The 13,379-nt window shown below is 23.0% G+C and overlaps 1 protein-coding gene across 1 annotated transcript; it reads left to right on the top strand.

Annotated features, from left to right (window-relative positions):
* Nucleotides 1–2,335: 2,335 nt before the first annotated feature.
* On the top strand, nucleotides 2,336–8,871 carry LOC145844457 (calmodulin-like protein 4). The gene is made up of 7 exons (XM_082951860.1): nucleotides 2,336–2,393; nucleotides 2,700–2,730; nucleotides 3,187–3,228; nucleotides 3,852–3,950; nucleotides 5,094–5,194; nucleotides 6,520–6,610; nucleotides 8,412–8,871. Exons 1-7 carry the CDS (start codon nucleotides 2,391–2,393, stop codon nucleotides 8,507–8,509), a joined length of 465 nt encoding a protein of 154 aa, XP_082807986.1. The 5' UTR covers nucleotides 2,336–2,390; the 3' UTR covers nucleotides 8,510–8,871.
* Nucleotides 8,872–13,379: the final 4,508 nt, after the last annotated feature.

A 13,379-nucleotide genomic window follows, 5' to 3' on the forward strand; every position in this document is an offset into this window, starting at 1 on the left:
CTAATGCAGTTTGGGCTCACAGTAGGTAAATTGTTAGACTTCTTATGGATGACAGTTGAAATGTAGTTCTTATAAGAACCTTTTTTCTGTTCATGTAGTTATGAAAACTTCTGTATTTACTATCAAAAATCATTATTTTACCTAACTAAAATTAAGTTGATCCACAGAAATTTATCAAATATGTAGACTTTTAGATTTGATAACTTTTTATAATAATGTTTTAATTACAGAGTGCATTAACTTTAAATTTATATAAGGTAATATAACTGGCCTTTAATAATATTTATAAATATTTCTTTTCATATTTCTATACATGAAGTAACTTTGCCTCAAAAATAAGTGTATGGGTGAATCGCTTGGAGGTACACTTTAAAAAGTTCCTAATATAAGTTAACCTTCTATAAACAACTTAACCACAAAAAATTTGTCTTCTGTATGCTCCTATTAGAAAAAAAATACAAAACTGACTGTATTTTTAAAACCTATAACAAGTTTAATTTTCTTTAAAAATTACCTTACAGTAAAAGGATGATAGACTGTGATTTAAGTAAAATTTTATAAGTCACAACTATGTATTAGTTTTACAAACTTACAAGTTGAACAAATTGATTTATATATGTAACAAAGAATTATGTATCATATAAACTTAACTATATTTTAACTGTGGTCATATTTCAATGGCCACATGATTATAACTCTGTGGTTAAAGAAGTTAAAACTCTTTTTAGTATAAATTCACAAAATAAAGTATCTAATAAGTCTTAATAGATCAGGCCTCTATGTACAAAAGGCTGTTACATTGACCCTTTGACTAGTGAAGTTGTCCATTTCTAGTATAAACCACAATTTTACAAATATTTATTAGAAAAATGTCCTATGCACGGTTGTCACACACTCAAGATGACTCAAAATATTATGATTTTTTTAAACCAGACTGACTCAGGAAAATTTTGTTTTATGTAAAAAACTCAGGATAGTTTTAAGATGTTTTTGAAATCTCAGGATAGACTCTTTTCTAGATTTTAAATGAAATTTAGTTGATTTAGTTTAAATATTTTGTTATTTTATAGCCAGTTTTCTTGAAGAGCTTGTTTTTTTAGTTCTGTGTTGTAAAACTCTAGTTTACGCTGGCAGTTTTTTAGAATCAACGCAGTCTATGGCTCTAGCAAAAAGTTAATTATAAAAAATAATGTAAAACTTCACAAATCAGAATTTATTTGTAAAACCTTAAAGAAAATGTTCATTGCTGCAGAGTGCAATGCTAATATATTGCATTAAAAAAAATTACATAATTTTTACACAACTCTGTTTGTCTGAAATACGTTAATAAAAAAACTAAGTTAAGTTATGTCAGAAAAACTTTTTTTTATGAAAATTTTTGAAATTAGTGCAGTTTTTGACTATCATGTAATGTTGAAATGTAGACTTATTTCAAGGCTATACATTTTTTTACAAAAACAAACATTGGTGGCTTAAAACCATTCAGTCTATACCATAAGATACATTTCATGGGAACGGGTCTAAAGCACAAAGACAATATTGCACAAAGTTTGCTTGAATACAAAATTGTATGGAGATAGTTTTGCACAAAGACAAATTGGCATGAGTAGGTAAAATTGCACAAAGACAAATTTGCACCAAAGATCAATTTTGCACAATAGTAAAAAAAAAAAGAGAAAATATAAAAAAAAAAAAATATTAATTAATAAAAAAACAAAAGAAAAAAAAAGTTACTGGTTGAGGGTAAGGGTTATGAATAACAGTGGTAGTAAAAAAAAAATTTTAATAATAATTACTACAAAAAAAAGTTACCAACCAATGACAGAAAAACAAAATAATTAAAATTAATATAAGAATTTTAGAAAATTTAACCTATGCAAAAATGTCTGCATACAAAAGTATCTTTGTGCAGTTTTGACAATTTTGACATTTCATAGAGTATAGAAATTCAGTTATTTTTTGAGATATAATTAGGTTTGTAAAATAGTTATCCATGAAAATAAACCATAGGAGAATTTGTATTTAAAATTGCTAAAAATAAATATACATGACTTTTTAAAACTAATATATCACAAAATAAAGTGTTTTAATTTTTTGTGACAATTATTAAAGCAGTAGTTTAAACACATTAAGTTTTTTTTTAACTAAAACTTGTTTTTTCTTTAATTTAAAGTACTTAATTGTTTGTACAGAAAGAGTAAAATTTTAAATATTAACACAATACTTTGTCTTTTTTTTCTTTAGGATAGTATACAAATATAATTTTAATTTCAGTTACTAATATCCATTCCATATACGTTAAGCATTTAAAGAATAAAAGTTATATTCTAATAACAGGTGTTTTTAATAGTTGTTTTACAAAGAGTTCATTAAAACAGAAATATTGAAAAATGGTAAGAAGCTTAATGTATATTTAAAATTTTCAAGTCTTTCTTTAGTCTATGTGGTATTGTTTTTTATGCAAAATGATAATTTGATTGAATTAATTGAGAACTATTTTTTCGTAAAAACTATTTTGATAATAACAAAGCTTTTAAATGTTGTAAAAATTCATGCATTAACCCAATATTGAATAGATCTAATTAAAAATATAATTTTCGTTTTATTAATTTTTGTAAATTTTTATAAAAGTACTTAATTTTTAAGATATATCTTTTTTTTTTTTAATTTTGCCTTAATACTAACTTTAATATTTTTAGTCTCGCTATATGGATGAAGAAGAAATATCAGGTAATTTTTTTTAATATATATTATAAATTTGTTTAATTTTATTATATATATAAGTTTTTTTTTTAAATGTTATATTACATAATTATTTTTTTACTTTTTGAAATTACTTTTGTTGAAATGTTTTGTTAGTAATGTTTGACAAATTGTTTTCAATATTAAAGACATAGTTTATAGTTATTTTTTTTAAAGCTACTAATCCCTTTTATCTCAAAAAACTTTAAACTTAAAAATAATACTTTAAAACTTTGTGAAGCTGTAAAACTTTCTTATAACTCTGAAACACAACACCAAACTATGGAAAACAATGTGTTTGTTTTTATTGTTCAGTTATTTGGGTTTAAAAAATGTAGAACTCTATATTTTATTTTAAGTGTACATGTTTTAAAAAGAGCATTTAACTTAGGAATTTAATTTTGTTTTATTAATAGTAACTTAATGGTTAATAAAAAATTACAGAATACCGTGACTGCTTCAACTTATTTGACAAGTCTAAATCTGGTGAGTAAATTTAAATTTTATTTTTTCTTTCTATTTTATCAATGCATGTTTATTCAATTTAAAGGTTTTTTTTTTAATTGAAACTTGATTTCAACAAGTGTTTTTGATAAAAATTTTAGCATATAAATGTATTAGATAAATTTAAATGAAACTTTTTGAATGGTGTTAGTAGTGTCAATTTCAAATAAACTGTTAAAATGTTTATTTTACTTAAACTATAAAGTATTAGGTTGGCACTAAAATTAAACCTGTAATTATTCACCAAAAAGTTTTATAACTATTCAAAATAAACAAAATTATCATTGATTTGTGTTCATATTATGCAAATTCTTATTATTTTAATAAAAAAAACTAGCAAGTTGGAGCTTGATCAAATAATCCTTTTTAATATTTTTATTTTTTCTCAGGTTAATTAAATGGCACATAATTAAACTTCATTTTTCTATGATTTTTTCAGATAGTTAAATTGTTTTTTTTTAAGATAAACTCAAATGTGCTAAAAAAATTGCTGATAATTTATTAACTTCTAAGGTAAGCTGCTGAAAATAGTTTATATATTAATTTTGTTACTTTTATAGGCAAATTAAGTTGTAATAAAATGATTAATGTTGTTTTTTTTTCAGGTAAACTGAACTGCACTGAGATAGTTTCTGTCATGAGAGCTTTGGGAACAACTCCAACTTTATTGGAAATTAACAAGGAACTTAAAAAAATTGGAAAAAGTTTGTTTATTATTCATACAATTAGTTAACAAGAAGATAGTACTTTTTTCTTTCCAAGTAATTTGCTAAAGCTCCAGTAGACTTTGCATTTTCAAATGTTATTAAAAATTTATTAAGTTTATCACTTAAATCTGCATTTTTCTTATATTTTTTTTAACTGTTTTTGGATCAATTTTTTTTCTGGGTATAATGAATTTTTGGAATAGATTAAAATATTTTATTATCTATATTTAGTTTTTAAGTCATTGGTTATATATTTTCGTAACAGTTTTAGTTAAGAATTTAATTTTAAAACATCATGATTTTTTTTCAGCTCAATCCTTAGGAACCCTAATTTTTACTAAAACTAACATTGAAAGTATTTAATGCTTAAAATATGTAAGATAAATTTTTCACGGTTGATTTTCTTAGATTTTGAAAACATTTTGAACAACTCACCTGTAGGCACAGTTTTTTTTTTTTTTTTTGCAATCTTTGTAAGTTAAAATAATTTATTATTTAAAGTTTATTTTTCACACTTCTCATATTTAATAACAATATTATCCAGATCCTACAAAAAATACACTCAGGGTTGACAAAAAAAAAAGAATTTGACAACTTAGGCAAAAAAATGAAAAACCTGGAAATTTAAAAATCACTGAAATACCTGGAGTTTTAAACTATTTTCACATGTAAAGTAACAAAACTTTGTTTAGATACAAAAAATCTATAACAAACATTAATAAAGCTGTATCATCTGAAATACTTTTCATTAAAAAACACCTTAAAAGTAGTTTTTCAGTACCTTTTTAATGTTGTCATACTATTGAAGACAGGTCTTTTAACCAAAGTTTAATTTTATACTAAAAAAAGACCAAACAACTTGTTTTTTTTAAACTTGCAAGAAATTCAGAAAAACTTTTTGTAACCTTGTACAGTTGGTTTTTGACAATTTTTGAGTCTGATTATAATATTTTTCAGAACCTGCAAAAGATACAATTAATTTTCCACAGTTTCTGAACCTGATTGTATTATTTTTCAGATCCTGCTAAGGATACAGTTGATTTTTCACAGTTTTTAAACCTGATAGTATTATTTTTCAGATCCTGCTAAGGATACAGTTGATTTTTCACAGTTTTTAAACCTGATTGTATTATTTTTCAGATCCTGCTAAGGATACAGTTGATTTTTCACAATTTTTAAACCTGATTCATTCACACAAGTCTAACGATGAACCGCAAATTGAAATTCTCAAGGCTTTTCAGGTTTGTTAAACTTTTAAAAGCTCATAATATTTATTATTGTTGCTCAGAAACCATGATCAAAAAAAACAACTTGTGTAAAGTGTATGCAATGGTGTGGCTTAAGTATGTTATATTTTAAAAAGATTTTTAATGCCAGAGTTGTGCCTATTTTTTAATCCTTTGCAACATAATATACACTAGAAAAGTGTTTTTACAGTTGTTTTTAAAGCATTTCAAATTAAAATATTTTCAGTAAATACCTTGTAAAATTATTATTCTTTATCATTTACAATTTATCATAATGTTAAGTTAAAGAAAAATTAAAATCATTATAAATTCGTTTTCAGTTAAAAAATAATTTTCAGACTAAATGTTCTGGGTTAAAAAAAAGCAAAATATAGTCTGTTAAAAGTATGATTTAATGCTTTGGGGTAACAAAAAGTTAGTCTTGGTTTAATACATACAATCAATATATTTTAAATACTATTTTTAAATGTTATCAGTAGTTTTTGAGAAACAAGAGAGTTCATTGGGGATTTCACAGACTAAAAAGTTAATTAATAAAAATAACTTGTTTTTAATGTTTATGAGCATTTTTTTTAAACTTTTCAATTTATCTATATGAAATTTACAAATAATTTGTAGTTTAAAACTTTTTAATTTACAATTCAATTTTTTTTTGTAGTTACAAAAATAACCAATTTTAAATGTTTGTTCTCAATATTGCCAGAAATATTTTAAGAAATTTTGAGGTAAGTAGCTTTGGAAAAATAAAGAATAGATTTTGATAATAACAAAATTAGACAGTACTCTTTCTTTGTTACACTAACACATGTTTCTGTGTGTTAACAAGTTTACACACTTCAACGGAGCTCTGTAAAAAAAATTACTGTAAGAAAATAAATATGGTGTAGGTGTATATATAGATACTTTATTCATTCTTTACCTTTATTATACCTTTATTCATTCTTTACAGTATTTTTTACAGAGCTCCGTTGAAGTGTGTTAATCAGTTGAACAACAGAATCATGCGTTAGTGTAATAAATAAAGGACACTGTATAATTTGTTATTAAAAATGGTTTTATTAGTTTTTTTAGAAACCTGATATAAAAACTGTATTCAAAGCTGGCCATATTTCAAAAGTTTATTGAAGTTTTGTTATTAAACAAAAATTAATTTACAGTATATAGTTTAACTTAAGGAATATAAACTATCGTTATTTTTGTTCAAAGTATCTACAAGCATATTAACAAGTAATAATTATTGCTCTTTCATAATACTCATTTAGTTGCATAAACTTTTTTGTAAACTTTATTTAAGTATAAAACTCCAACATTTTTATCAGGCAATGGATGTAGGAAACACAGGGAAAGTTAAAGCCACTGATTTGAAGAGATACCTAATGAATGTCGGAGAAAAACTAACATCTACCGAAGGTTTATTTTTGTTGTTCTTATTATTACTAAATTTATATGATTTTTTTTTAAATTATGATTGTTGGTGAAAAATAAACATCTACTGAAGGTTTATTTTTGTTATTGTTTTTTATAGTTTATTTTTACTGATTTAAAAAGATTTTTGATAAATGTCAGGGAAAGTTAACATCAAATGAAGGTTTATATTTGTTGTTGTTATAATGATTTGTTTTTATTGATTTAAAAAGATATTTTATAAATTTCAGGGAAAGTTAACATCAAATAAAGGTTTATATTTGTTGTTGCTATGATAATTTATTTTTATTGATTTAAAAAGATATTTGATAAATGTCAGGGAAAGTTAACATAAAGTGAAGGTTTATATTTGTTGTTGTTCATAATAATTTGTTTTTACTGATTTAAAAAGATATTTAATAAATATTAGGTAAAATTAACATCAAAAGAAAGTTTATTTTTATTATTACTCTTAATTTTTAAGATTTGTAAACATATTTAATTATTGTTGGCGAAAACTGACTTGAATATCATTATTTTTTTGGTATTTTATTTATAATTTAGTTTTCAACGATTTCAAAATATACCTGATGAAATATAAAAGTACCTAACAAATACTTTTTTCTTTTTTTTATAAAAAATTATCATTCAAAATGTTACCCAATAAAAAGTTCTAGTGAAAATTGTTTTAAATCAAATAGTTTTGGTGCAAAATTTTCTTGATTTTAATTTTAATGGGCATAAAAAGGTACGTTTTCAAAAATAAAAGATACTTAAATTTTTTTTTAATGTTTTCTGCAAAATTTTTTCTACTTAAAATTAATTTTAAAACTTTCTTAATTTTAAATTATGTTATGATACCCAAAAAATGTACAAAGTATTTCCTCTGCGAGAAACTTTAACATATACTTTATTTTTCTTTTATTAAATTTTCCATATTTTAGTTTAAAGGTTTATCAATTGCTTAGTTGTATTATCTTACATAACTTTTAAAACTTATAGCTTTATACAACTTTACAAAACTTTAGGCAATAATTTAAATTTTTCTCAACTTTTAAAAATACTGTTCTCCAGTGTTTTTATAAAATAAGATACGTAATTAATCTATTATATTGTTTAAAACTAGATCAAAACTCAGCTTTTATTAGCATTGTTTTAATTTAGTTTGAAGTTATTTCGAGTTTTAGATTTATAATAGCTTCAATTTACTACTATTTTCTACGAAGTAGTAAGTATTGATATCATATAAAATTTTTGTTTTTTATTTATTTGTTTTCCTTATAATATTTATTTAGATATATTTTTTGATAAATTTTCTTAAACTTAAGCGTGTTTAGTACTTTAAAAATTCTAACTATAGAAAGTTCACCTTTTGTATGAATAACTATATTACAAATAGTTAACAAAAAATATTCTTTATTGTACTTGGGTATTTTCTAAGACTTTGTTGAAATGATAGAATTTAGTAAATATAATGAGTTAAATTACATTAATTTTGTACAGATGTGTTATGTCTTATAAACAATGCTTCTAGAAAATAGTCTATTTGCTTGTACCTTCTTATGGGTGTGCATTTACTATTTCTTTTTTGTATGTACTTTGGTTATCGCCTTTTATATCAAACAAATAAGTTTAAACTTATCATTGAGTTTTTATAGTTTTAACTATGTTTATGTTTATTTTTTGTTGAATATAAATGTTTTTATTTTCATTTTTCTCATTGTGTGTCCTGTTTAAATGGCTCAGGTTTTGATGCCTGAGTCCAACATTGCACAATAGATAATATTTTAATATTTGATTTTTTCAGTTGACAAGATGTACAGAGTTGCAAAGATCTCACCAAATCAGATGATAAAATACAAAGATTTTATCAGAATAATCACGATCCCTGTTCCAGAATATTAAAAAATAATTTTTAATAATCTCAGTTGTATTAATTACAATAATTTAATTGTGTCTTTATACTAAAATATTTTATGCTCTTTAGTGATAAATTATTTTACTAATAACATTTTTTTATTACATGGCTACTACTAATAAAAGTTTTTATAACACAATTTAGAAAAATAATTAATTTTCTGAAGTTTTATATAGTTGAATTATTTTTGTGCCCTTATAAAATTTCATCATTTTTCTCATAAGTAATTCAGTAATTTTTTGTAAATTTTGTTATTTTCATATTTTGCAGCATTTTAATTATTGTAAATCATTTATATTTTATATTCGTACTATCATTATTTTAATTCCAATTTTTTATTTGCAATCGAAACTGCTTCATATACTTTTAATTCAACTCTTTTGCATATATCTTGCAATAAACAAATAAATTTTCATCAGAGTTATTTTTAAATTAAACTTAATGTTATAAAAATGCACTTCATATTAGTCTGAATTTCAACAAAAAAAATGTTGAAGCAAATAATAAGATTTTCTCCAGTGATATCATTGATTATCTCATCTTAAACTTTATTATAACCAATTTTTAATCATTTATTATCAAAATATTTTATTTTTTTGTTAAAATTTGTACAAAAGTATTGAAATTCAAGTAACTACAAAACAATTAGTTTTAATAAGTGTTCAAATATTTTTTTTTTAATTATCCTTTTAAAGTAACACAAACTTATTGTACTTTTTGCACACCTATTTTACTAAAGATTTTAATCTTTTATTTAAGATAAACTACAGCCAATAGTCATAGCAAAACTTATTTTTAAATAAGTTGGTTTAAAGCTTTTTAATACAGTACTACTATATGTATATATATATACTAATTTCTCGAAATAAAATTTTTGATTCAAAATAAGTTCACGAAATTAAAATATTAAAGACAAATTTTTATAGTACTCTTTCCTTGTAGAACTGACATATATTTCTGTGTGTCAGGAGAGTTTAAACACTTTTCCTTGCAGTGTTTATTATTTTTTTACATAACTCCTTTGAATTGTGTTAACTCTCCTGACACACAGAAATATATGTCAGTTCAATAAGGAAAGAGTACTATAAAAATTTGTCTTTAATATTTTAATTTTAGTTTGTTGAACTTATTTAGAATCAAAAATTCTATTTCGAGAAATTAGTATATATATACATATAGTAGTACTGTATTAAAAAGCTTTAAACCAACTTATTAAAAAATTAGTTTTGCTATGACTATTGGCTGTAGTTTATCTTAAATAAAAGATTAAAATCTTAAAGTATGCCAGCGAGCTTGCTTCGCTAGGACCTTTACTAACAAAAGATTAACTTCCAGTTTTGAACATTCAAATTAAAATTCACAATCAAATATGGTTATTTAAGGAAATTGAAGTACCGCAAATTCGTTTAAGCTACATGCCTAGTATTATTCTTTCTAAAATGTGATTTACTGAAACATTTTTATTTCGCATACCATCTACATTGAAAACTTATATAAAATGAAAATTAATGGTTAAAAAAGTAATATTACAACTAAGTAAATTTATCCTTTTTTACACAAAAAAGCTAGTTTATATTGTAGAATTTTTTCGTAAGTCATGGTTGCCACACACTCAGGATAAACGTAATGAGTTTAAAAAAAATATTTATTCTTGTAGATAACAAGTACGTTTCTTATTATAAATTTCATTAAAATTTAAGCTTTAATACTCGCATAAAATTAGACTACCCTTTTGCTTAAAGGAAAGGCAACCCTGTTAAGTTATGAAAGAAGAAGAATTATAAAAATTTTAGTAATTTATATATAGTAGTAAACTTTTTTAATTAGTTTACCACAGTAGTTAGAAACAAGATTTTATCAAGTTAAGATTATTTTTTTGTTTAGGTCAGTTTAAACTGGGTAGAAGTCTAAGATGCACGAAGACGCTTTTTTACGAAGGGACATTTTTACACAAAGACACTTTTGCATGGCGTCAATTTTGCACAAGGTGTGACTTTTGCATTAGTTGAATAATTTCAACTTATTTTTTTTACTATCACTATTACCCCTTACCCTCGATCGGTTTTTTTTGGTTTTTTATAGTTTATTTCTTATTAACTTCTTTGTTAATAGTTTTATTTTTTTTCCTATGACTGTTACCCCTAACCCTTACCATCGGTCAGTAACTTTTTTCTGTTTCTTATTAGTTTTTGTTTCTATCACTGTTATCCCTCTTACCCTCGGTCGGTAACTTTTTTTTTCTTTTTACTCTCGTGCAAAAATGACCCTCCGTGCAAAAGTATCTCTTCGTATATATTAGACCCGTTCCCGTTTAAACTAGAGTTGAAAAAACTAAAAAAAAAAATCGAATAAGATTTAAATTAAAACATTTAGATTTATGTAGTAAAAACGAAAACACGTAAGGCTGTTAATAAAAAAATAACTAAACTAAATTTAAAATTGAATATTTTCACATCTAAAAAATCTGCATAGTTGTTCTTTAGATTTTTTTAAGTTTTTTTTTTATATTGGATAGACTTGCCACAGTTAATATAACGAAATTTGTAGAAAATATAGAAACAAACTTTAAAAAAATAATAGAAAGCTAGGTTTACTTCATGCATCTAAATCACAATATCTGAAGATTGCTTCGAATAATTGTTAAACTTCTTTTATTCTAAAACATTTTTCAGCTTCATTAGTTTTACATAGAGTACTACCTCAGTAAACGGTAGCCTCTTCTAACTTATAGGCAAACATGAGCTGTTTGTCACTATTTTTTGTATAAGAAGAACAAATTTTGAATTTTTTCTATAAGTTTTGTTAGTTTAATTAGCATGAACCTTACAGTACATTTCGCAAAACGCTGTTCAAAAATGCATTTTTTAAATGTTTATTTTTCTATGCTTTTATTTGCAGTTTTACAAAAGCAAAGTTTGCTTTACTGCTTCTATATTTTATAACATTTTTGCTACTTGGTGCTGTAAAGAAACCAAGACATTTTTTTTACTGAAAGTATATTAACTCTTTTTTTTTAAATTTACATGGAAGACTTATGTAGATTTTTTGAACATATTTTTTTATAAACTTACTGGGTAGATATATACCTTTCTGTTTCTTTTTAAATAAGTTATCAAAACACAGTGTTTGAAGCTCTATAGATGTTTATTTATCAACTAACATATCTTAAAAAGTAGATATTGAAGTAATAAGATTATTTTATGAAAGAAATAAAACCATTTTTTATTTTATAACTTTTTAGAAAAGAGCTTTTAAGTTTTTGAAAACTATACTTAGCCAAGGACTAATAAACTAATATTTTATAACATATAATACTAAATTATAAACTCTAATAATGTTAATAAAGTTTTTGAATATAAGAATAAATATTCAAATGAAATAAAAGAAAGTAGAGCTTTCAAATAGAAAATATAGAATGAAAATGTTTAATGTTTTTACGGCTATTGTTTTTAGATCAGAAAATCAATTGAAATTTTTTAATCGTTTCATAAGCTTTCAAGGTTACGGTTTAGAAATAAAAACATAAACTTATAACTTAGATTTTATGCTAACTAGATTTTGTCTAAAGTATTTCTTGGTAAATAAAAAAATGTTTAAATTTCTTTTAAGTTAACTTTTCTCGTGAATTAAGAAAGCTAAGCGATTATTAATGTTATAATAACTATAAAACACTATTAGTTTTACAAAAACTAAGAAAAAAAAGCAAATAAAACAATCCTATCAAACAAGTAAACATTACTCACATTTCATTTACGTTCTATAATAATAGTTATTATGAAACTTGCAAAAATCATCAGTTCTACATTAAAAAAGTGTCAATTAAAATAAACTTTTATAAGTTTATTCAATTGTTTTATCAGAATAAACTGTATTAAATTGTTAGCTTTCTTACAATATTATACTATATATACTTCAATAAAAATAGACTTTGAATTTGAAAATTAAAAATGGTTAACAATTGTACTTACTATCATGTTTAGTTATTTATATTTTGTATATTCTGAAAATTTATACAAAGTCTTTTGCTAAAAACAAACTCTAGTTCCTTAGATATTCATAAAATGTAGTGTTGTGTATTGCAAATCTAAACAATAGTTTCTAAATATAAGGTCTTTTTTAGTTTTTATTTAAATGTTATTTATACATAAACAGTAAATAAGTATGCAACAAAGTTCCATATAAACCTAAGACTTCATAGTTTAAATCCTTTTATACAAAAGTAATTTTTTTTTTAATATTTTCGTATAATCTATTTAATATTATAAAGTTTAATTATTAAGGTTTTCTATCAATTTTCATCTAAGGGTTTTAAATCATAACAAATATACTTTCTTTTGAATAGTTTCAAAAGATAACTTATTTAAAACCATTTTGTAGAAAATAAGTATTCATACAATAAATATTTTCACAAAAACTTTTATTTGCTGAAATACAGTTGATAAAGTTGAAATGACTATAAATCAAAAATATATTAATCAATGACTGTCATGATTTATTTTTCGTAAAAATTAAGTACTTGATTCGTTACAAGTAAAAGTTTCAGAGAACATTAGTTAAAATTTATATATACTTTACAGCTTTTATTTATCAATAATTTTTTTAACGCTTAATTTAGAATAAAAAACTGTTTAAAGGGTTAACTATTAACTACTGTTAACAGTTTAATTATTAACAGGTATTTTTCGTGCACCAGGTCCTTGGACCAAACATTTTGAGTGTTTTTTTGTCGTTCAATAAACAATATTTAACGTGTTGAAAAGGCTATACATTATTTAATTAATCAATATCAAAAACAGAACTTATAACATTTACTTATTTGTAACATTTATTTTGTACTTATTTGTAACATATGTAAGA

Source organism: Thalia democratica, chromosome 9, assembly GCF_965202585.1.
Source record: "Thalia democratica chromosome 9, ktThaDemo2.hap1.1, whole genome shotgun sequence".
In the NCBI taxonomy this organism is placed as follows: domain Eukaryota; kingdom Metazoa; phylum Chordata; class Thaliacea; order Salpida; family Salpidae; genus Thalia; species Thalia democratica.